The following is a 24,951-nucleotide window of genomic DNA, read 5'->3' on the forward strand; positions in this document are numbered from 1 at the left end:
TGCTTAAACCACCATTCCAGGGGACATGCGTCCATGCTGATGACAGGTTCTTCTCAATAACAATCCAAAGCAGTGCGGACTAATGCATGTTTATTTTCATCATCTGAGTCAGATGCCACCAGCAGAAGGTTGATTTTCGTTTTTGGTGGTTCGGGTTGTAGTTTCCACATTGGAGTGTTGCTCTTTTAAGACTTCTGAAAGCATGCTCCACATCTCGTCCCTCTCAGATTTTGGAAGGCACTTCAGATTCTTAAATCTTGTGTTGAGTGCTGTAGCTTTCTTTAGAAATCTCACATTGGTACCTTCTTTGCGTTTTATCAAATCTGCAGTGTTCTTAAAGAGTTCTTAAAATAAACAACGTGCTGGGTCATCATCCGAGACTGCTATAACATGAAATATATGGCAGAATGCAGGTAAAACAGAGCAGGGGACATCTTCTCCCCCAAAGAGTTCAATCACAAATTTAATCAATGCAATTTTTTTTAAATGACGTCATCAGCATGGAAGCATGTCCTCTGGAATACTGGCCAAAGCATGAAGGGACATCCAAATGTTTAGCATATCACCTTGTACCTTGCAATGCCAGCTACAAAAGTGCCATGCAATTGCCTGTTCTCACTTTCTGGTGACATTGTAAATAAGAAGAGGGCAGCATTATGTCCTGTAAATATAAACAAACTTGTTTGTCTTAGCGATACAAGAAGTAGGACTGAGTAGAGTTGTAGGCTCTGAAGTTTTACATTGGTTTTTTTTTAGTGCAGTTATGTAACAAAAAAAAATCTACATTTGTAAGTTGCACTTTCATGACAAAGAGATTGCACCACAGTATTTGTATAAGGTGAACTGAAAAATACTATTTTTGTAATAATTTTAACAGTGCAAATATTTGTAATAAAAATATACACTTTGATTTCAATTACAACACAGAATACAATATATATGAAAATGTAGAAAAACATCCAAAATATTTAATACATTTCAATAGGTATTCTATTGTTTAACAGTGCAATTAAAACTGTGATTAATCACAATTAATTTTTTAATCGCAATTAATTTTTTTGAATTAATCACGTGAGTTAACTGCGATTAATCGACAGCCCTAATTGATGGCATTCCTTCACTGTGAATACTGCAATCAGATATGGTCATCCCATCTCAAAAAGGAGGTAGCAAAACAAAAAGGATCCTGACAAGGGAAATGAAAATTATAAGAGGCATGCAAAGATTTCCATATAAGGAGAAATTGAAAAGATAAGAAGTATCACGTTTACAGAGGAGGCAAATATGAGGTTGTGTGTTAGAGTTATATAAAATAATGAATACTATAGAGGTCATTCTCATCATAATACAAAGTCAAGGAGACATTGTTACAAGTCATAATTAACACATGGAGCTCACATTACTAAGACAAAAAGTTAAGCAAGATTAAAAAAATGATTAGCCATTTAAATAAACAATGAAAACCATCAACCCTCATGCTTTAAGATAGAAGTCATCCTCTAACAGCTCGGGGTTAGGAAGAAATTTCCCCAAAGTTATGTTGCAAAATTATGCATCAGATGTTTTTACATCTCTCTCAGAAGTATCTATCCTCAGAAGCACCTTGAATGCAGTGTAGCGTAGTGGATTGAGCACCAGAAAGGGACTCTAGATACATTGATTCTATTCCTGGCCCTGTAATTGGCCTACTAGAGAACCATGGGGAACTCATTTCACTGCCTTACTTTCCCCATCTATAAAATGAGGATGATAATAACACTGAAATCCTTTGTAAAATGTTTTAAAATCTACTGATGAAAAGGGCTATATAAGAGCTACATACTATTACTGGGAAGTGTCAGAGCCAAGGCAGCCTAACCCTACTAAATGAACCATAGATCTGAACTACGGTGGCTATGTCAATTCTTATGTTCCTAAATTGAGCTAGATGAAGGCACAGAATAACAAATGTGCCATGACTCCAAATGTGTAACTTATATAAAAAGAAAAAGGATTACGGTGCTTGTACCATAGGGCAAAAAACCAAAAGTTTCTTAATTTTCTGATGTGGGCTAGACTATGTGTTGGACTACATGCCAACCTAGTAACTTGGACTACATGCCCCTGAAGTGGAGAAAGGGGAAGTGATAAACCATCTTACACGTTTTACATTTCTGTATGAGATAACTGAGCCCACACACAATAGTGGAAACTTAGTGTCCTATATTTCTCCCTTTCCCACAATCTGACACAGGATGTAGAGCCAAAAACATACAGTAAGAGCATTAAGGTTGAAAAGTCAAGCACATACAAGTTAGGAAATGCCAGAGTTAAAGTTTCCTGTACAACCTTAATTTGGCACAGTCTTTAAATACATGATCACATACTACTTTTTCCAAAGGATGTCTGCCTCATTCGGTCCATGAGATGGACCTGCACTGGGGATGAACCAAGGCGGTGTAAGGGATGATGCAGGGGCTTGCAGAAAGAGAAAGCATGATCTTGTAGTTAAAGCAGATAAATGCCCCTTGGAGAATTGGATTCTATCACTGCCTGTGCCACAGACTCCCTATGTGATACAGGGCAAACCACAGAAACTGAAATTTTCACAAGTGGCTATTGTGTGTTATCAATTTTCTGGGTAACCAACCTGGGACATCTATTTGCAGAAATGCTGAGTACTCACAACTACAACTGAGGTCAAGGTGAGCTCTGCACTGAACATATAAAATACTAATACACTAAGTATTCTATAAAATTAGGCCCTAGTATTCTCAAATTGGGCCCCTAAGGTTCATGGACAATCGTAATACTGGTATTTCCTAACCTTTGAGTGCTTGATTTTGCAAATCAATGTTCTTTACTTTTTTTTTAACGTAATACATTATAATAGGTAACTACCGAAATGGCTCAAAATTACTTCCTATGCTCAAACATAAACTAGAGACTTCTTATGGAAAAAATGCATGGATAGTTTAGCTAGATAAAGACAAAAACTAAGTCATGCAATCATTCAAATGATTATATCTGACTGAATTTTCCTCTTTGCTCTTACTTCACCTGCATCACATTCGACAAGGTAATAATTTATGATAATCATATGAAAATATACAATTAATATTCATCACCTCTCATTTCTCATCACTTTAGATGATCAGTAATGCAGAGTGAAAATGCTGTCAGATTTCTAATTGCTTTGTAATGGGCCTGAAATAGGGAAATCATTAAAGACAAACAATCTGTCACTTGTCTGTTACCTTAACTATCTATCACTATAAAAGAAAACTCATTAAAGAAATTGCTAATGAGCTACAAAAGACTGTACTGAATGTGTCCTGCTGTACACTTTTCAAGAATACTGTATATCGCTTAAATAATTCCCAAGACATTTTCAATCATTTTGGGGGAGATTTATTGGAAAACATATTTTGGGGGCATTTTTTTAAAGCTACTTGTTCTCATCATTATGACATTTATTCTATCATATAACAAATCTCCTTGGAGACAAACTTCATTTTTCTTTATGCAGTGATAAATTTGAGCCAATTAAAGACAATTTTTGAGGGTCTAATCACCCACAACCTTGATTTATTATGTTCTCTTTTTAAAAAAGCAAAACAAACAAAAAAACTCCACCTTGCATTAATCCATTTAAAGTTTTGAAAATCCTACATTTTCCAAGGGTTTTCTGCAGCCTGATGAACAACCCTCACTTAATCTTGGCATACTCATTGATCTAACTTTATGCAATACTGCTTACAAATAGTTGTCTATTGTGGTAGACATAAGAGTCATTTTCAGGAGAGGGAAATCAGGATTCAGCACTTCCAATACGAACTGTTTGACTGAACGGTCTACTACAGATGTAATGGAAAAGCCAGTTCGGGGAAAAATCCTGCTCCCCTTACTCAGAAAAGAACAGTCACATTGAAAGCAGTAGGCCAGAAATCCCAGTGGTGAGACTAATACTGAAATCCTACGAGCAGTTCTGGCATCCATATTTTAAAAAGAATGTTGAGAAATTAGAGCGAGTGCAGAAAAGAGCTACAACAGTTATTTAAGGTCTGGCAAAATGCCTTAGAGAGAAGAGCTCAGTCATATCGAAAAGAAGACTGAGAGGTGACTTGATTACAGAATATCACAGGGAGAAAATACCAGGTACTAAAGTGCTCATTAAGCAAGTGGAGAAAGGCATAACAAGAACCAATGGCTGAAAGTTCAAGACAGACAAATTCAAATTCAAATATACAGACTTTTAACAGCAAGGGTGATTAACCATTTGAACAAACTATGAAAGGAAGTGGTGGATTCTCCATCTCTTGATGTGTTCAAATCAAGATTGGATGCCTTTCTTGAATACATGCTTTAGTCAAACACAAGTTATTAGGTTCAATATGGGGTAACAGGGAGAAATTTAATGACGTGATATACAGGAGGTCAGATTAGGATTTAAACTCTATGAATCTATTAATCCTGCTCATTCTGAAGTCAATGGGACTGCCTGGATGAGTGGAGAGCAGGATATGGCCTTACATCAGTAAATAATAATTTAAATAAATATGAAAAGATTTTGGTTTATAGGTCAAGAATCAGGAAAGCAACCCTATTAAGGACTGTACTAAATCACATGCATAAAGTTAAGCACGTGGTCGCTTGAACAGGGATGGACACACTTAAGTGCTTTCCGTAATTTGGGCCACAGGAATGAAATACACTTTTTAGCTCTTCAGCTATAAAAATTTTCTATCAAATTTCTAATTCCTCAAAGCATACATATTTTATTTCCTCCTTGTCTTGAGAGCCTTTTTGTACAGGGTCGTAAATAATCCAGAGTCTCTATATTTCAGAAAGATCTGTCTTTTCATATTTTGTACAACCAACGCTGTTCCTTTACATCTATTTATTGGTATTCTTGCTATTCCTTTTTATGCACATGTACAACAAACATAAAACCAACACAAACAAAATTACAAAAACAAAAATAATCTAATAACCCTAAATGGCAGCTTGGAAAATGCAGGCTATTTACCAAAGATACAAATGTAGGGATACTTGGAATATTTTAGAACTCTCATCAGGTTGTGAAGAATGTAAATGAAAAGGGCAAAGTACATCGTTTATACATATCTTTTATTGGCCCAATAAAACACAAACTTTAAATTCAATTAATTTCCACATCTTGAGTAAATTGAAAACCCCTAGCCTTCAAACATATTCTCTTACTCTTCTGTCACAATGCAGCATGATAAAAAGTCACAATCTTCAATAAAATCTCTCTATTAAAAATATTAATTGTTTGAACCAAAAAATATTCACGCAATTTCAGCATGGATCTGGATTATTCTATATTAACTCAAACTATGTATCCTTACCAGATAGCAATTTCTAACAATACCTCAGTGGTCTATAATGGTATGTCATTTAACAAAACAATTGTTTAATTTTCTCCCATATCATGCTCTTTTACAATAACTAATGATAACCATTAAAAAAATCTACAATATATTCTTAATAAAATATATATTACTTTCTATGGCCCAGATCATGCTGTCCTGTCCACACCTACAGAATGGGGTTCCCATAGAGGAAGTCTCCATAAGATTCCCTTCACAGAGATAATTAGAGGCCCAGGCCCTGTGCTTTGCCAGTGTTGCCAATGTGTGCAATTTTATTAGAAGTCTCATGATATTCAAAGCCCCAGCTCCTGGAGAAAAGTGATTACATGAGAATTTCTGCTTTTATATTTTAAAAAAGTAAGTTTCTAACCCTCATGACTGAGAAGTAAAACTAGGAAACATGACCCAAGTTCAATCTTCAGGCTCAAAAAAAACCTGGATGGCTAATAAATAGAACCCAATTTCTTTAACATCTCACGATTTTTAAGCCAATTTCATACTGTTGGGGGGCCTGATTTGTGGTGGCAATACTGCTTTGCACCACTGCTAGCAAACCTCTGGTTGTGAATGACATAGGCTAGGAGAATTCCAGACAAACAATTCCAGTTTGTTTTATCTTTTCTGGCTTATTTCCATGATGTGCATTCCCCACAACCCTGTCCACTTCTCCTTGGCCCTCCCACAGTGCAAACCCTGCATGGTCCAGAAGGAAGGATGGTGCTGTGGAGGAAGTTCCTCCTTGTTCTTCTTCGAGTGATTGCTCCTATGCATTCCAGTCAGGTGTGCGCGCCGCGCGTGCACGGCTCTCTGGAACATTTTTACCCTAGCAACTCCGGCGGGCCGGCTGGGCGCCCCCTGGAGTGGCGCCGCTATGGCGCCTGTTATATACCCCAGCCGTCCCGTCCGCTCCTCAGTTCCTTCTTACCGCGCGTGATGGCCAGTTGGAACAGTGGAGTGCTATCTCACCTCCACAGCCCTAGCGTTTCTCCGTATCTTTAGTGTATATAGTTGTTTCACTTAGTTTAATAGTTAAGATTAGTTGAATAAGTTAGTTGTATAGTTGTTATAGTTGTGATAGTAGGGAATTAGAGGGGTTAGCCCCTCTTCTTCCACAACCGGTGCGGGCTCATGCCCAAGGCACCGGGCTTTAAGCCCTGTGCGGCTTGTCAGCGGCCTATGCCCATCGGCGACCCGCACGATTCCTGCCTGCGCTGCCTCGGGGAATCGCACAGGACTGATAAGTGCCCGATTTGCACGGCATTCAAGCCGCGCACAAGAAAGGAGCGAGACTCGCGACTTAAACAACTCCTTACGGAGGCGGCACTTCAGCCCCCTGCTCCGTCCCCGGCACCGCCGAAACCATCCTCGGCGCGCAGCGCACCAGCGGCACCAAGCCGTCCCGGTACCGAGGCTCCTAAAGGCACGCAGACGGCACCGAAGTCCCGGCACCGTTCCCTCTCCCCCCAGAGGAAGCGGAAGACGGCGCACCCGGCTCCAAAACCTGCAGCTTCGGGACAGTTTACCCAGCCACCTCCGGCACCTCCGGCACCGGCTGTGGTAGTGCACAAGCCGTGCACGGTTCCGCTGACTCCGGCACCGCAAGAGCCGTCGAGTCCGGTACCTCCCTGCTCCCCGGCGCCGGCCGCGGTAGAGCTGCATCTCCCGTCCACCCCTGAAACGTTTGTGACGGCGAGAGAGCTTATTCAGCTCGTAGAGGCACCAAGCCTCCGGCCCCCGGCACCGCCGGTGCGGGCTGTTCAATCGTTGGGTAAGCCTGCAATGATGCGGCCCCAGACCCCTGACGGAAGAGAGGGGCGACGCTCCAAACCTCGGACCCGGTCCCGGTCCTGGCAACAGTCGCCGTCACGCCGGTCCCGATCCCGGCACCGATCCCAGTCTCGGTACCGCACCCCGTCCCGGCAACGGTCGCAGTCCCGGTACCGCTCAATCTCGCGGTACCGGTCGCACTCCCGGCACCGCTCACGGTCCCGGTCACCGGACCGACGGTACCGTCGGAGATCCAGTTCCCGGTACCGATCTCGACGTCACGACTCCCGCAGCCGCTCTCGCCACCGGCGATCAAGGTCACGCTCTGGCTCCCAGTACCGAAGTGACCGACGGTCCAGATCACCGTCCTGGCACCATGACGGCCGGCACCGCTCCTCGGCACCGTCCGGGGATAAGCTGCCTCATTCAGCGGCGCACTCCATCAGCGCCTCTGCACCCCCGTGGCCTTCGCGTCAGCCATCGGTCATCTCCCAGGCGGACAGCGAGACAGATCTCCGGGCTCCCACCCAGAGCCAACATCTTGGACACCAGCAGTGAGGTTTCTGGGTCCCCTGGGCCGGCTATGAGTCCCAAGGGCTCCCCTTGTGCCAGCGCCCAGTGGGTGCTGAACGCAGGATACCGGAAGCCACGGTGAGCCGCCCTTCCCCAACACCACTGGGGGAGACCCTACCGTCGTCGGATCCCGCAGGGCTTCCGTCAACCTCACAAGCCCCTGAGCAGCCTCCGGCAGAGGTGGTGGTACAGACTCTGTCTTCATCCTCCTCTCCGGATGAGGCAGTGGCGGGCTCCGCTACAGTGGACCCTCCCCCGATCGACCTGCGGGCCCACCAGGACCTTCTCCGCAGGGTGGCAAAGGCCATTGACCTTCCGGTGGCGGAGGTCCCGGAAGATGAAGACCCGGTGACCAACGTCATCGGCGCGGAGGCCCCGACGCGGGTGGCCCTGCCTTTTATTAAAACAATCCAGAAAAATGCCACGACCATCTGGCAGTCGCCGGCGTCCATCCCCCCTACGGCAAGGGGCGTGGAACGTAAATACTCGGTCCCCCCCACGGGATACGAGTATCTGTACACTCACCCTGCTTCAGACTCACTCGTCGTCCAGTCCGTTAACGACCATGAGCGGCATGGACAGCCAGCCCCAGCGCCGAAGTCGAAGGACGCCAGGCGCATGGACTTGTTGGGCCGCAAGGTGTATTCGGTGGGGGGTCTTCAGCTGCGCATTGCAAACCAGCTGGCCCTATTAGCCCGGTACGCCTTCGACATTTTCATGTCCCTCACGAAATACATGGAACTGATCCCGGCGGATTCCCGACGAGAGTTTTCAGCTCTGGTCGAAGAGGGCAGGACAGCCTCCCGCTCTTCCATCCAGGCTGCCCTGGATTCGGCGGACTCAGGGGCCAGAACGCTGGCCTCTGGAGTAACTATGCGGCGCATCTCCTGGCTGCAGTCCTCCGCCTTGCCGCCGGAGGTGCAGTATACCCTCCAGGACCTGCCCTTTGAGACTCACGGCCTGTTCTCAGAGAAAACAGACTTGAGGATACAGACCCTGAAGGACGGTTGTGTAGCTATCTGCACTCTGGGTATGCACACACCAGCTACCCAGAGGCGCTCCTTCCGCCAACAGCAGCCCTTCCGGCCTTTTACCCAGGCCAGGTCAAGGCCTTATAATAGTCGGCGCAACGGCCTCAACCGCCGTAGACCTCCAGGCAGCAGGCGCAACCAGGCCCAGGCATCGTCCAAGGCCCCTCAAGGGCCCAAACAGCAATTTTGATGGGACGCCCGAGGACGGCTCATCAGTCTATTCCCAGGATCCAACCCCTTTATTTTGCAACCGCCTTTCCCACTTCCTCCCGGCGTGGTCCCAAATCACATCGGACAGCTGGGTACTCCGTACTGTCCAGTATGGTTACCACCTTCAGTTTATTTCGCCCCCTCCTTCCCACCCACCTTCCCCATCCCTCTTCAGGGACCCCTCTCACGAGCAATGCCTCTTGCAAGAGGTCGAGACTCTATCACTTGGGTGCCATAGAGGAGGTGCCGCAAGACAGGCGGGGCAGGGGATTCTATTCCCGTTATTTTCTCATCCCCAAGGCGAAAGGAGGCCTCAGACCCATACTGGACCTCCGGGAGCTCAACAAATACATGATCAAGCTCAAATTTCGCATGGTGACCTTGGGGACCATCATTCCCTCCCTGGATCCGGGAGACTGGTTTGCCGCCCTCGACATGAAGGACACATACTTCCATATTGCTATTTACCCTCCCCATCGACGCTACCTGCGTTTTGTGGTCAACGGTGCACACTACCAGTTTGCGGTGCTACCCTTCAGCCTATCCACCGCTCCGAGGGTCTTCACCAAATGCATGGCACTGGTTGCTGCAGACCTCCGCCGTCATCGAGTTCAAGTCTACCCTTATCTCGACGACTGGCTGGTTCACGGGCCATCCCGCCAATTGGTAACAGACCAAGTTGCCGAGATATTCTCCCTATTTCGGGCACTGGGCCTTCTCATCAATGTGGAGAAGTCCTCACTGACTCCATCTCAGAGGGTGGAGTTTATTGGAGCGGTCCTCGACTCCACGGTGGCCAGAGCCTGTCTTCCTCGCGCCCGGCACCAGACGATGGTCTCCATCATCCGAGACCTGCACGCTTTTCCCACTACGACGGTTCGGTCCTGCCTACGCCTCCTGGGCCACATGGCGTCGTGCACGTTCATCACCGCCTATGCGAGACTGCACCTTCGCCCATTTCAATCTTGGCTGGCGTCGGTGTACCGCCCGCACCGCGACTCGATGGACAGAGTAGTCACGGTCACGAAGCCTACCCTCGCTTCGCTCAGTTGGTGGCTGAACCCAGAGGTCGTATGTGCGGGAGTCCCGTTCCGCCCGCCTCGTCTGTCCGTGACACTGACGACAGATGCCTCGGCGTTGGGATGGGGAGCACACCTGGGCGACCTACATACCCAGGGCCTCTGGTCGCCCCAGGAGCTCTCCCTCCACATCAACGTCAGGGAGCTGCGGGCAATTCGCTTGGCGTGCCACGCCTTCCACACCCGTCTGCGAGGCCAATGCGTAGCGGTGTTCACGGACAACACCACAGCGATGTTTTATGTGAACAAACAAGGCGGAGCCCGCTCCTCCCCGCTCTGCAAGGAAGCGATGCTCCTGTGGGACTTCTGCGTGACCCACTCAATTCACCTGGAAGCATCCTTTCTTCCCGGAGTGCAGAACACGCTGGCCGACCATCTCAGCAGGTCGTTCCTCTCCCACGAGTGGTCCCTCCGTCCAGATGTCGTCCACACAATCTTCCGGAGGTGGGGGTTTCCCCAGATAGACCTATTCGCCTCCAGGGAGAACAGGAAGTGCCACCTGTTTTGCTCGTTCCAGGGTCGCTCGCCAGGCTCCCTGTCGGACGCCTTCCTTTACCCCTGGACGGATCGTCTCCTCTACGCCTTCCCTCCGTTCCCGCTCGTGCACCGAGTGCTACTGAAGCTTCGGAGGGACAGAGCCCGCGTCATACTCGTAGCTCCAGCCTGGCCGAGGCAGCACTGGTATACCCTGCTGCTCGAGCTCTCCGTTCGGGATCCCATCCCCCTTCCGTTATGGCTGGACCTCATCACCCAGGACTTCAGCAGACTCCTCCATCCGAACCTGCAGTCCCTCCATCTTACAGCTTGGTACCTGAGTGGTTGACCCACGCAGAGAGGGACTGTTCGGCGGCAGTACAGCAAGTCCTGCTAGAGAGCAGAAAGCCTTCCACTCGCTCCACTTACCTTGCGAAATGGAAGCGATTCGCACTCTGGTGTGATCAACGAGGACTCAATCCATTCGTAGTCCCTATCCCTACCATCCTGGACTACCTCTGGTACCTTAAGGAGCAAGGTCCTGCGGTCTCCTCCTTGAGAGTACACCTGGCAGCAGTGTCCGCCTTTCGTCCATCTATGGGAGGTCGGTCCATCTTTTCTAACCCGATGGTTTCCCGCTTCCTTAAGGGCCTGGACCGGTTGTACCCGCCGGTGCGGCGTCCTGCCCCGACCTGGGATTTGAACCTCGTTCTGGCCAAGCTTATGGGACCGCCCTTCGAGCCTCTAGCCACGTGCTCTCTGCTCTACCTCTCCTGGAAGACGGCCTTCCTCGTCGCAATTACATCAGCGAGACGAGTCTCTGAGCTCCGTGCTCTAACGGTTGGACCACCATACACCGTCTTCCACGGAGACAAGGTGCAGCTTCGACCACACCCGGCCTTCCTCCCCAAGGTGGTGTCGGCCTTCCACCTCAACCAGGAGATCTTCCTCCCGGTCTTTTTCCCGAAGCCGCACGCCTCCCCTCGGGAACAACAGCTTCACACCCTGGACGTCCGCAGGGCCCTTGCCTTTTACATTGAGCGGACGAAGCCTTTCCGGCGTTCGACCCAGCTGTTTGTGGCAGTCGCCGACCGCATGAAGGGTGAGCCGGTCTCCTCCCAGCGGATTTCCTCCTGGGTAACGGCATGTATTCGGACATGCTACGAGCTTGCTCGCGTGCCACCATGCCGCCTCACTGCTCACTCAACGAGAGCGCACGCCTCATCGGCCGCCTTCCTGGCCCATGTTCCCATCCAGGACATTTGTAGAGCGGCCACCTGGTCTTCTGTCCACACCTTCGCCTCCCATTACGCGTTGATGCAGCAATCAAGAGACGATGCAGCCTTCGGCTCTGCAGTCTTACACTCTGCCACGTCTCACTCCGACCCCACCGCCTAGGTAAGGCTTGGGAATCACCTGACTGGAATGCATAGGAGCAATCACTCGAAGAAGAAAAGATGGTTACTCACCGTAGTAACTGTTGTTCTTCGAGATGTGTTGCTCCTATCCATTCCAGACCCGCCCTCCTTCCCCACTGTCGGAGTAGCCGGCAAGAAGGAACTGAGGAGCGGACGGGCTGTCTGGGGTATATAACAGGCGCCATAGCGGCGCCACTCCAGGGGGCGCCCAGCCGGCCCGCCGGAGTTGCTAGGGTAAAAATGTTCCAGAGAGCCGTGCACGCGCGGCGCGCACACCTGACTGGAATGGATAGGAGCAACACATCTCGAAGAACAACAGTTACTACGGTGAGTAACCGTCTTTTGCCATGCTTTTATAAGAGAGTCAAAGGCCCAGATCTTCGTAGAATCCCAATTCCCATTGAAAGCAATGGGAGTTAGGTGCCTAAATACCCTCGAGTATCTGGGCCATGGTTCTTCCTTAGAAAATCTGGATGCTTGTTTCTAGCTGGTTTAACAGGGAGGAGGGTCCAGTCAAAGATGTTTTTATTAGGAGGTCACCGTTTTAGAAGAACAAAAGGTAGGCATGCTCAGAAGCCATTCAAAATCCAGCTGGTGGTACTACCCAGTTTATCCTTTTTTATCCAGTGGTTTGCATACTCACCTGGGATGTGGGAAACCCAGATTCAAGTCCCCAGTCTGCCTGGTAGGAAGAAGACATTCTGATGTGGGGCTCCCTGAAAATCTCCTCTTGAACCATGGATAAATACTTTAAAGAGTCACTGGGTCACACAGCATAAGAGTGAGAATGGCTCTGTAGCCTGATGGTTAGGGCACCCAGCTGGGAGGTAGAATACCCAGAGTCCAGTCCTCCTATTCCAATGACTCATTATTATTTATATACAGTGGAACAGTTTCAACACCAGAGATTTAGGGAGACCTACATTAGAATATCCCACAGCTCAGTGATCAGAGACTGCTCCTAAGGGGTGAGAGACCCCTGTTCAAATCCTTTCTTCCCCATCCGGATGTGGGAAACCCCAGGTCTCCCACATCCGAGATAAGCATGCTAACCACTGGACTAAAAGTTATAAGGTGGGCACTAGCAGTACCAGCGCCTCCTCCTCCAGCTGTTTTATGTGGAGTGAGGCCAGTTAACTCATTCTCACAAAAACCTCAACTGCCTTCTGTGTGTCAAGAACTTAAATCACCTCCCAAACCCACATGGGTGCTAAAAGCTCAAACTGTTCCCTACCCAACAGTCAAAATCCAATGCTTCCTAACAACAGCTTCTATAATGCAATTATGAACTGTTAATAAAAAAGCTAATGTAATTCAAAAATGTGGGAGCAACAAGAAATAACAACAGAGTGGATTGCACTATTTATTTTCATGCTTAATTCAGTTAAAAACCCAAATACCCTATTTTTAATTTGACTGGAACTGCATGGAAATCAGCAATGGAGTGTCCTTGAAACTAGGGACCTTGCAGCAAAATGTAAACTTATTTTGCCTCGCAGTCTGCATATCCTCTTCTGTAACCCCTGAAATAATATTTTAAAAATCTACCAAAGATACTGACTTGGTTTTTACTAAATGTAAAAGTACCACATTTCTTCCTGAATTAATACATAATGAAAAGCATCTGTTTTACACTTTATTTTCTGTTGATGAGTAAACCTATTCTTTGGACAGCAAGCCCTCATAATTTCTGTCTAAAGTCTCTGAGATTATGCTCATCTGGGTTTGAACTATATTTAGGCTCCAATTCTGCAGTGAATTCCATATGGGCGAACCCTATGTGAAACAGCTTGCAGGATTGGGGCCTGAAAGCTCGATCCTGCAAACTGATCTATACACCTTGATGGATTAAATTTAACTGATCTTTGTGCAGGGACAGCAACGTACCACAGGAGACCACATTTGGAGGATCTAGCCTTAAGAGAGAAATACCTTGTCTTGCATGTATAGGCTATACAGAAATTTTAACAACTATATTTACAGTATAATTCTTCTCTGAAAAGTGACTGTATCTTTTATTAAGCGTGAGTTAATTTACAGAGACTTTAGTGAAAAAATAATGTTTACTTTTTTTACTCCTGTTAGCTCTGCAGAAACCAACACTGCTCTAAGAGAGGGATCTGGATTCTCTTGTGGCTCATGCCTCATCAAAAGAATTGTTTCCTAAATTGCATTTGCAGGGCATTTCTGCCTTGTGTTACACCTGCTCATGTACTGCATTTCAAGTTTTTATTACAGGGCCAGTTTTACTCTTTATTACACAGGTATAGAAAAGGACAGAATTTTACCGCGCAGAAGCCTTTTTACAATACCTAAGACAGAAGGAACTCACCTTGATTCTTAGTTCTGGAATGAACTTGTAGGTCAGATGATAGATATTTTCCCCATGTAACCGTAAAGCCACTTGCATCTATACTGTCTGCATTACATTATGTGACTATAGCAAGATGGCACTGTCTTCGGTGTGCTGACAATCTACCTAACCCCCATTAATGGTCACAGGACAACCCCAATGGCCATATTGCCAGCTCTTCACAATATCTCTCCTTTGCACAATGGCAGCACAGCCTGGCTTAGAATAATAGAAATGTAGAACGGGAAGGGACCTCAATAGGTCATCTAGTCCATCCCCTGTGCTGAGGCAGGATGAAGTACACCTAAACCACCCCTGACAGGTGTCTGTCCAACCTGTTCTTAAAAACCTCCAGTAATGGGGATTCCACAACCTCCCAAGGTAAGCTGTTCCAGTGCTTAACTGGCCTTATAATTACTTTTTCCCCTAATATTTAAGTAAATCTCCCCTGCTGCAAACTAAACTGACCCATTCTGGTCCTATTCTCAGAGGTCATTTAACAATCTTTTACATATTTGAAGACTGTTATCACATCCTGCCTTAACCTTCTTTTTTTAGACTAAACATGCCCAGTATTTTCAACTTTTTCCCATAGGCCACACTTTCTAAACATCTTTTTTTTTTTTCTCTCCTCTGGACTCTCTCCAGTTTGTTCAAATCTTTCTTAAAGTGTGATGCCTAAAATTGGCAACAGTATGGGGGTTAACCTCTGAACATATTGTTGTTGAAAGAATGATCAAAAAAAGAAAGCAGAATGCAAACTCAAGCAAACTGTGTGAACTGAATTTGTTTGGACTAATATGAGGAAAGGTCTATTGAATGATCAAAAACTTGTGTTGATTTTCAGATTTACTTTAAATGACGATGCCATCTCCTTTTGGATATTTACTTTCTAAGAAATACTTGCTACCTTGCTCAGCTGAGAGAATGGCAGTAAGCTCTGAGTTTGGTCAGGAGACTGGAGCATCATCACCATCACAGCTGCCACCACAAACTGGGGCTCAGGGATTTACCACCGAGGCACATGCATCTTTTTCCTAATACTAAAAGATGTTCCTATCAGCACAGATAGGGAGAGGGAACTAGAAGACATCACCGTTTTCATGGCCATATGGTGAGCAATTCATAAAAAGTGACTCTGAGGATCCTGCTCCCTCAATCCCAATCCTCTGTCTTCATTTCCATCCCTACTTTATTCCTTCTACCTCTCTTTTTGCCTTTGTCTAATAAGAATCTAGCTGAGCCAGCAGGGCCCAACCTTCTAATCTAAAATCTAATCTTGCAGCACTTTACTGTGGTGGCTTGGCTGAGAGAACAGGCACCTCTGGCTTGGTAAAAAGATCTACCAACCAGAGGGAACTGGGACGGGGCAGTATTTAAAGTATATGGGGGGAAGTGTGGGGGATGAGCAGAGGGAGTGTGGGGGATGAGTTTCTAACAATCTTTGAAGAGCTGGGTCTAAACTCTTGATTTTGTAAAGATGGACAACGCCCATTGCACACCTAGAAAAAATCAAAATTTTATATTGAGTTGGGTCACTGAGCGGTGAATTTTAAGCACATTTTTTATGACAGCGGCTACTTCCAGATGATAGAATAACAGAACTGTAGGACTGGAAGGTACTTCAAGACATCATCTAGTTCAGTGGCTCTCAACCCTTCCAGACTACTGTACCCCTTTCAGAAGTCTGATTTGTCTTACATACCACTAAGTTAAACCTCACTTAAAAACTACTTGCTTATAAACTCAGATATAAAAATACAAAAGTGTCACAGCACACTATTACTGAAAAAATTCTTACTTTCTGATTTTATTATATAATTATTAAATAAATCAATCAAAATATAAAGATTGCACTTACATTTCAGTGTATATTATAGAGTAGGATAAAAAAGTCATAGTCTCTATGAAATTTTAGTTTGCACTAGTGCTTTTTATGTAGCCTGTTGTAAAACTAGGCAAATATCTAGACAAGTTGATGTACCCCCTGGAAGACCGCTGCATACCCTGAGGGGTACATGGACCTCTGGTTGAGGACCACTGATCTAGTCCAGCCCCCTTGCACTGAGGCAGGACCGTAAACCTAGATCTTCCCTGACAGTTGTTTGTTCAACCTGTTCTTAAAAACTTCAATAAAGGGGATTCCACAATCTCCCTTGGAAGCCTATTCCAGAGCCTAACTACCCTTATAATTAGAAAGTGTATCCTAATAGCTAACCTAAATCTCCCATGCTGCTCCCATTACTACTTGTCCTACCTTGAGGAATGATCACCTTTATCAAGACTAAACATGCCCAGTTTTTTTTTAAATCCCATAGGGTCCCAGTGGGTCAACTGGTGCCTCACCACTGCAATAGAGCAGGACAATTACCTCCTGTGTCTTACATATGACACTCTTGTTAATACACTCTAGAATATTAGCCTTTTTCTCCACTGCATCACACTGTTGACTCCTATACAATTTGTGATCCATTATAACTCCCAGATTGCCTACACAATTATTCCCCATTGTGTAGTTACGCAGTTGATTTTTCCTTCCTAAGTGAAGTATTTTGCACTTATCTTTATTGAATTTCACCTCGGCAGACCTGTCGGTATATTTCCCCCCTCCCACACACTTTTTTCAGAACACTTTAAGCAGAGGGAGTGTGGGGGATGAGTTTCTAACTATCTTTGAGGAGCTGGGTCTAAACTCTTGATTTTGTAAAGATGGACAACACCCATTGCTTTCCTCATCTGTTACATAGCAACACACGCCTGGCATTTGCCAGTTGCTAGCTAGAGATAATTAAGGATCAGGCACTCACTAGAAAAGATACATTTCTCTCACACGGACAGTACTAGTCCAGAGACCTCATGTCCCTGTCTGGGATGGTTAGTTCCTATGATAGTGGGGGGCCTAGGGATATATAGTGTGTATGGTCACATGAATCATTATAGCATGCAAGATCATGCCTAATTTTGGCAATTAATTGATCTTTGACTATTAGCAGTAAATATGCCCAATGGCTTGTGATGGGATGTTAGATGAGGTGGGATCTGAGTTACTACAGAGAATTCTTTCCTGGGTGTCTGGCTGGTGAGTCTTGCCCACATGTTCAGGGTTTAGCTGATCACCATATTTGGGGTCAGGAAGGAATTTTCCTCCAGGGCAGATTGGCAGAGGTCCTAGGGATTTTTCACCTTCCTCTGCAAGGTGGGGCACGGGTCACTTGCTGGACAATTCTCTGCACCTTGAAGCCTTTAAACCACAAGTTGAGGACTTCAGTAGCTCAGACATAGGTTAGGGGTTTGTTGCAGGAGTGGATGGGAGAGATTCTGTGGCCTGTACTGTGCAGGAGGTCAGACTAGAAGATCATAATGGTCCCTTCTGACCTTAAAGCCTATGAGTTGATCTCTAGGGACTTGCTGGGGTAGGCTGGCCGGGAAGTGGGAGGGGGGGGGGGAGGGGGGGGCTCTGGCTACGGGAAGAGGTAACTTTCTGGGGAAGCGAGAGGGTTTTAGGTCAGGTGCCCCCGGGTGTGGGACCCACAGGAGGATGCGTCCGCCCTGAACTGGGGCGGTGGAGGGTGTTGAGTCACGGGGCTTCCGGCTCTGGCCGCACCTGGGGACCGGTGCCCATGGGCGTAGCAGACAGTTGGAGAGGAGAGTTGTGGCGGCCCGAAGGAGTGTTGGGGGGTCTCCGGCCGCCCCGCTGTGGACGGGGGTCCCAGTTACTTACTGGGCGTTGCAGCCGTTCTGGCGGATCTGAAGCTCCCTCTGTCGCCATGGAGACAGCGTCAGCCCAGGCAGGGCTCCACTTCCGGTTGGTGCTTTCGCCACTAGTGCCCGGTTGGAAACAGCCCCTCGGCGGCGCTGGGATTCTAACACCGCCCCCGTCGCGCCCTGCCCGGGGTGCGGGGCTCTCGTCCCGGCCCGACTGAGAGCAGCGTGTTTCTTTCGGAGGCTATTGCTGGGGCACCAGGCTGTCCCGTGTGGAAGCTGCCGCCGCCGCCGCCTGAAGTCGCGCTTCTGGCCGGGTCGGCGCCGGCGCCGCCGCGGAGGTAAGGCCGGGGGGTGACCGCACCTCACCCTGTCTCGCGCCCCCCGGGGCAGCGGCGCTGGGCTCAGACCCGCCCGACAAGGGAGCTGCGTGTTTGAAACCAGGCTCGGCTCGGGACTGCCTGGTGCTCACCCGCGTTCCAGCTAGTGCGGAGCAGGCAGCTGCACTTTTCACCTGGGTTACCTGGAAACCTGCAACGGCCTTGTCTGCGCGGGAGTGAAGGAGGGGGGGTGGTGGTATTAGCGGTAACTACTGCGCTGTACGTGCGGGCAAGGCCTGGGGTTGTACCGGGGAGTATAAAACACAGGATACAGTACACACACTTCTTCCCTAGGGAAGACAAAGCGTGTAACTTTGTGTGGATGCTCTTGTGCTTTCTGAGTGCTTTGTTCCCTTTTGGTTTATGTATTTTATTTGGCTCCTGAATAGCTAGGGTTGGCAATTTTTTGGTTGGGAGTATTCCTGGGGGTTTACATGACATAATCGTTAATTAAAGAGTAATCTTTAATTCCTGGAGGCTCCAGGACAATCCTGGAGTGTTGGCAACTCTTTGAATAGCATTAGCTGTAGATCAGTGGTTCTCACACTGTGGGTTGGAATCCCAAAGTGGGTCGCCAGGGCTGGCTTAGACTTGCTGAGGCCCAGGTCATCAGCCCTGGGTTGCAGGACTCAAGTTATAGCCCCCCGCCCCCTTCCTGGGGCTGAAGCCCTTGGCTTCAGCTTTGGCTCTCCACCTGGAATGTTGGGGCTCAAGCTTTGGCCCCCTCACGTGGGGCAAAGGGCTCGGGTGGGCTCAGACTTCTGTCCCTCTTCCTGTGGTTGTGTAGTAATTTTTGTTGTCAGAAGGGGGTCACGGTGCAATGAAGTTTGAGATTTTGCTACCCACACACTTTATTTCTTGTCTGTATTAGACTCTGCAATATGTGCCAAAGCATGATTTGTTATTTCAAGTGTAGCTGCACCCTTAGCTCAGGGCAAAGACATTTTCAGCTCACGTTATGTCATAGGAGAGAAATTAGATCTGTTTCTTGCACAAAAGCGGAAGGGGTTGCTTGTATCTGTGCTCCAGCTTGAAAAACGTTTTGGGATCCTTCAAGGTGATAGGTGCTACGTAAAAGAGAGAGATTTTTCCCATTATATACAACTTTCTCTAAAAGAGGCTAGCCAGGATCTCACTCTCTAAATGTATGTTATTTTTTATGGTACCTTCCCAGAAATTTCTTCCCTTCCATGTTAAGAAAATTTTGAGTGCTCAAATTTAGTGGCTGTGATCGGAAGATGTTTCTGAAAAATGGTATAAGTATGGGTGGTCCTGTAAAATATTTGTGTTTTACCACAGAGCTGAGATCTCACTTAGTTGAAAGATTCCTGACAGTGGTCCCAATCTTGCAGTTAGTTCCATATAAATGCCTGTGCTGGCAAGGAGTTGGTTGTAAACTTGGGTCCTAAATGTATTTAGACTTCTAACTATAACTTTTTTATCCATTATCATTAAAATTAAGTTTTAATATTTGATGTTTCCTTTAAGGGCATCAACCTGAAATTTGAGCCAGTTTAAAAAAAATAGTTAAATGTACTTTTAGGAACTATATCTGCTCAAGAGTCCCATTGCTATTTTTTCTCATTTTACAAGCATATTTTTCTGTATTTTAAAATAAATATTTAACAGTTGTTCTGTGAAAATGCCACACAACCAGAAAGGGTAATTATGATCCTGGCCCTACAATGTGATGCACATAGGCTGACTTGTCATCATGGATCTCAGTGCTGGATTGAGGTTTAATTGCCTACATGTGCAATACAGTGCACAAAATAAACTGAAAAATTTTTGTTCTCTAATCTTTTAAGTATGGCCTTGCTATAGCATAGCAAGTATATGTTACTTGTAAAAATTGTAGGTTAAAAATAATTCAGACAGAAGTAAATTCAGGGCCTTTTAAATTTTGCAAAATGATCCTTAGGCATTAATCTAAGTGAATTACTAATAGCAATAGGAAATGGCATTGGTTGGGTGAGGAACAACCTTTGTAATTGTAGAATTATGAAAATGATTGACTGTATTTTTGATTATTACAGATATTTTTGTGTGTTAGCTCAAAGGAGAAATGTTTGAATTGAATTCTCACATACTGAATGGGAGGCTGCTTCATGATTTAAAAAAAGCAAAAGTGAAATGTAAAACTACTGATTTAAAAGGAAAATGTTTGTATAACTTTAATAGCAATGATGCTACCAAAAACAGCTAACGGATTTTTTTTAAAAGACTTTTGTAATGTTCTTGTCACAGAACTAAATGTGCTTTTGACTTGAGTAGTTGAACAATTTGAAAGGGTATATTGTGTTTTCCTGTCAGTTTTCCTATATTCTACTTAGAAATGGAGTTAAAACAGCATAAACAAGTTAAATCAATCCAAATTTCAGAAATATGTATCTAATTTGTTAGTTGTTTAAATTGTTGAGATTATAATGTGAGATTCTATGTTCCATTGTGCAGCAGAGGGGAACAAAACGGCAGAAATAATACTGGGGAAAGGCAGAAGACATATTGGCCATGTGATATGTTGCACATTGAATTCTCAAACCAGACTGCTTAGACTCCCCCCACATTTCTATAGCGAAAAGGTCAGTATGAGGAAGGAAAAAATGGTGGAACAACAGAAAGGGAAGGAGATAGGAAATGTACAAGGCATGATTCCCTTAGAAACAGAATAAATCGATCAGCCACAGGCAAACCTGCCTCTTTGATTTTAAGTAATAAATCCTATTTGGCTGCATATGTTAAACATATGTTAAACAGTTGTCTGCATTGTGGCATGTGACCTCCTGCCATTGTTAGGATGGGATTGACGGGTGGAGTCACATTCTCCCATGGTCCCATATTTTGTCATATTTCAAGTTGCTCACACATAATTCTTTTAAATGCACTCTAAATTATCATTACACTATCTTATTTCTTTTGTTAAGCAGATCTCGAAAGAAGCCACTTCCTAGCTAGTCACATAATGGCCTTTAAACACATACCACGAAAAGACTGGTATAGAATTCTGGGTGCAGAACCATCAGAGAACCTGACTGAACTGAAACAGAAATATCAGAAGTTGGTATTATTAGTAAGTATATTTTACTTACTTTATTTTTGCATTATTTAAATAAACTACTGTTTTCAATTTATAAATTCTGTATAAATAGAACCAAGTGTAATGAATGTTATAATAATGAATGTAGGTAGTTCTTCAAACTATCAAGTGAAGCTCCAGAGCATGTGATTTTCTTATGATGGATGAATAAGAGGTATTCTTATTTAATACTGATTAATTCTGGCAAGTTTCTTTTTTTTTTTTAAAGTACTCCTAGTTACTTTATTCTCGGAGGCAAATTTCATTTGCTACTGCTATTGTCTCATTGTTTCCTTGAACTCTATTTTCTCTTGTCTTATACTTGGTTAGTAAGCTCTTTACGGCAGGGACCGTCTTTTTGTTCTTTGTTTGTACAGAGCCTAGCACGATGGGGTATTACTGTGTTAATACAAATAATTAATTTGCATTCCTTCCAAATCACTTTCACTGGATGTGGAAGTGTACTGTAAATGATGTGGTTCCACTACTTATTGAGTGAATACACAATTTCAGAAACCTATATACCCATTGTTCATTACAGAGCCCAGTTATGGTTTTCCAAACCTTCCAATGGCATGATTGGTTCGGGTAGGGGATAAAGCCACACACAGACACCCTAGCCATTTCTGTCCACAAAGAGGTGGTAGGAGTATAGTAGAGTAGCAGAGCCAACTCCCACTCAGAAGCTGCAGTGGCAAGTGAAGAGCAATTCTTCCTTCTGCCTACACTGAAATTTCTTGCCAAGTTATGGGGATAGGGCAAAGTTTTGTTATCTGTATAAGAATACAACATTTATCTTCATGTTATTTTAAGAATTGTTGAATATTTTATATACTGTTCTGAAACCAGGAGTTTATAAGGCAGCCAGTGGTTCAGATACCAGTTGCAGTTATTACCAAAATTCTGTAATTGTAATAGGTCTAATGGCAAATGGTCACTAGCATCAGGCATTATAGAGGATGCAATTGTTATTTTGTAAATAATCTTGCTATGAATATTTTCTGGAAAGTGGCAAATATCGTAGTCCATGCTTTCTTTTTGTCATCTTCAAATAATCCCTGCTGTTTCATGTTTAATATTTGCTTTTTTGCCATATACTATTTCCCTTATAATTGCACATATGTAATATTAGTATTCTGAATGATCATACAGATGTAAACTTTGTAGGTTATTGAAAGTTGAAGGTCATGCCATATGTCACTGGAATGGTGATTTTTCTCTACATTTGTAATATGTGGTGTGTAAGGTCAGCTCTGACCTTAATTTCAGAGTAATAGAACGGCGAGCAAACATGGCTATATGGTAGATTTGCTACAATTGACTCACAAGGGTAAACTCACTTAAAATAACTGATTAATTTCTAAAATATAACTTTTCCCCTAACTATAACTTAATTCAAGTAACAGAATTATTTCATAACTAGACAATAAAATTGTATTTAGATACCCATGTTGCAGTCAGTATTTTTGAATGATTAAAATGATTTATTATAATTTTGATTATTTTTCCTTTATTACGTTTTATTTTTGGAGTTTTAGACTATGAAAATGTGTTTAACTGAAACATGTCATTACACAATTTCTGAATAATAAAACATGCAGTATTACAATCTCCAGATATTAAAAAATCTGAGATTGGCTTAAAAATCGTGAATTTTTTAAAATAATAAATGTTTTGTTTGCCTTCTGGATTTTGAGTGTTGTGGATTCAGATTTTCAAGCTTTCCCCTGCAACCATGAAGACTAGAAACTTGCTTAAAAAAATTAAAATGCTGAGATTCTCACAGTCACATGACTTCAGGAGCTGGAGATTTAAGAAAAAACATCAAATGTGAGATTTTGAAACCTGATGCAACTTGTACTGTTCTGGCTGCTGGTTTACAAAAGGCTCTTATCTGTACTTTTATAAACTTCAGATGCAAATAAAATCTAGTTTTTTGTGACAGAGAGAGGCATCCAGAAAAGCTGCAAAAAAGTATTAATATGAGCATATGTTCTCTCTGTCACAGTTTCACGAAACATCTCCTTGGCAGACATTTAATTCAAGTCCACTCTAAAACATCCTCTGCGTAGAAGACTTGCAGAGAGTAAACTCTGCAAGTACGGTGAGAGCAGAGGTCAGAAACTGTGCTCTGTTAGCTAGCTATGTGGAAAAGGCAGCCTGAATTTGGTCTGTAGTCCGTTGATATTCAGGACATGTTTAGTTTTGAAATATTGTGATAACTACAACCATTTTTTCATAGACTGATGCATTTTAGTTTGATAATATAAAATCATAAATGCATTCAGAGGGTTTGGGTTGTACTGCTGTTTATCAGGTAACCCACTCAGTTTTTTGCACTCTGTGGAAAGGCACTGCTCATTATATATTGGTTATGACTATGTGATAGATTAAAAGTAGGAAGATAAAACTAGAATAACAGAAATAAATTCAGTGAGTGAAATTTTACACCTTTTTTTCCTGTTACTATAATTTTCAATTCCTTTTTGGTCCAGTATTTTAGGGTCAAAAATGAGTTGCCAGGTTGTTTTCAAATTTGCTTGCAGCTATTCTGTATGTGAAAATTGCTGTTTACAGAGAATAAACCCAGCAAATGTATAAGCTTCGTCTAGCTGAAAATCAGGTTTCTCTTCCTGTTGATGCTGATCCTGATGATATTATAGGATACCTTTCTGCTGGAAGGGAATTATTGTTCAGGAAAATTATATGCTGCTGTTACAATGTGTGCCCTAATCTTAAAGAAAATCCATGTAATTTGAGCAAGGAGTGTGTAGGAAGCTCTTCTTCTTAATGTGGAAAGGGTATAAAATGTGTCACTAAATACTCATGTGGGCACTGAGATTCTCTTTGGATCATAAGTAGTTATATATAGATTAGTGTTAAGATAGCTATATAATACATTCAGAAAGTATAGAAGAAGGGACTACAGAGGGCGTCATACATGGGAATGAAGAAAATTACCATACTGGCAACAATGGAAGAGGGCAGTAGTAGATCTTGTACAATTCTTTAGTTAAATTATTAAGTACAGTCTTCTTCATTTCAATAAGAAATATCAGTTAAAGATAGCTTGTATTGGAAAAACATTTATAATCTAGAATCCAGAAAAGTCTTTTATGGCTGTATATGTTAGTAATATGGTACTGTAGGAATATGTTTGTATTTGGGGCATTCTTTCCATGTGATGTTCAATGTGCCTGTCAAACCTCCCCTCTTTGGACCTTATGTGGTGCTCCTGTCTCATACAGAGTTTAAAGAAAACTATACTGGGGAAGGGTGGTTGAAAAGGACCCAGTACCATGAAGTACTTGGAAAACAATCTGTTTGTTTGTTTTTCTAACTAGTTTTTGAAGTGATCATCAAATTGTAGGGTTTTTTTTCTTTCAGAAGTAAAAAGTTAATCAAAATAGAAGGAGATATGTGCCTTTTGTCTACATGGGTTCCAGTCCCTTAGTTATGCATGTGTCTCACAGTGCACACGTGAGCAATTCCATTGAGGTCAATGGGGCTATT

General features: G+C 44.3%; 2 protein-coding genes across 10 annotated transcripts in view; one reads left to right on the forward strand and one right to left on the reverse strand.

Annotated features, from left to right (window-relative positions):
- DCDC1 (doublecortin domain containing 1) overlaps positions 1 to 18,028 on the reverse strand; it is a 452,481-nt gene extending 434,453 nt beyond the window's left edge. For 4 of the 5 annotated variants that reach the window (XR_005597781.1, XM_039535835.1, XM_039535837.1 and 1 more), the window contains exon 1: positions 14,260 to 14,579. Coding sequence is in view for 3 of the 5 variants with exons in the window: in XM_039535835.1 (XP_039391769.1) it covers positions 14,260 to 14,337 (78 nt within the window). In the remaining 2 variants the exon portion in view is untranslated. Of the gene's footprint in view, positions 1 to 14,259; positions 14,580 to 18,001 lie in introns of those variants that run through there. The other variant, XM_039535836.1, reaches the window with a different exon arrangement.
- Positions 18,029 to 18,115: 87 nt separating this feature from the next.
- The window catches only part of DNAJC24 (DnaJ heat shock protein family (Hsp40) member C24), a 67,596-nt gene continuing 60,760 nt past the window's right edge, over positions 18,116 to 24,951 (forward strand). Inside the window, exons 1-3 of one of the 5 annotated variants that reach the window (XM_039535846.1) lie at positions 18,190 to 18,323; positions 20,817 to 20,944; positions 21,290 to 21,432. In XM_039535846.1, the coding sequence (XP_039391780.1) occupies positions 21,325 to 21,432 (108 nt within the window). In that variant the 5' untranslated portion in view covers positions 18,190 to 18,323; positions 20,817 to 20,944; positions 21,290 to 21,324. Of the gene's footprint in view, positions 18,324 to 18,544; positions 18,582 to 20,816; positions 20,945 to 21,286; positions 21,433 to 24,951 lie in introns of those variants that run through there. The other 4 variants (XM_039535847.1, XM_039535848.1, XM_039535851.1 and 1 more) reach the window with 4 other exon arrangements.

The sequence above is a fragment of the Mauremys reevesii genome, linkage group 4 (assembly GCF_016161935.1).
Source record: "Mauremys reevesii isolate NIE-2019 linkage group 4, ASM1616193v1, whole genome shotgun sequence".
Lineage (NCBI taxonomy): Eukaryota > Metazoa > Chordata > Testudines > Geoemydidae > Mauremys > Mauremys reevesii.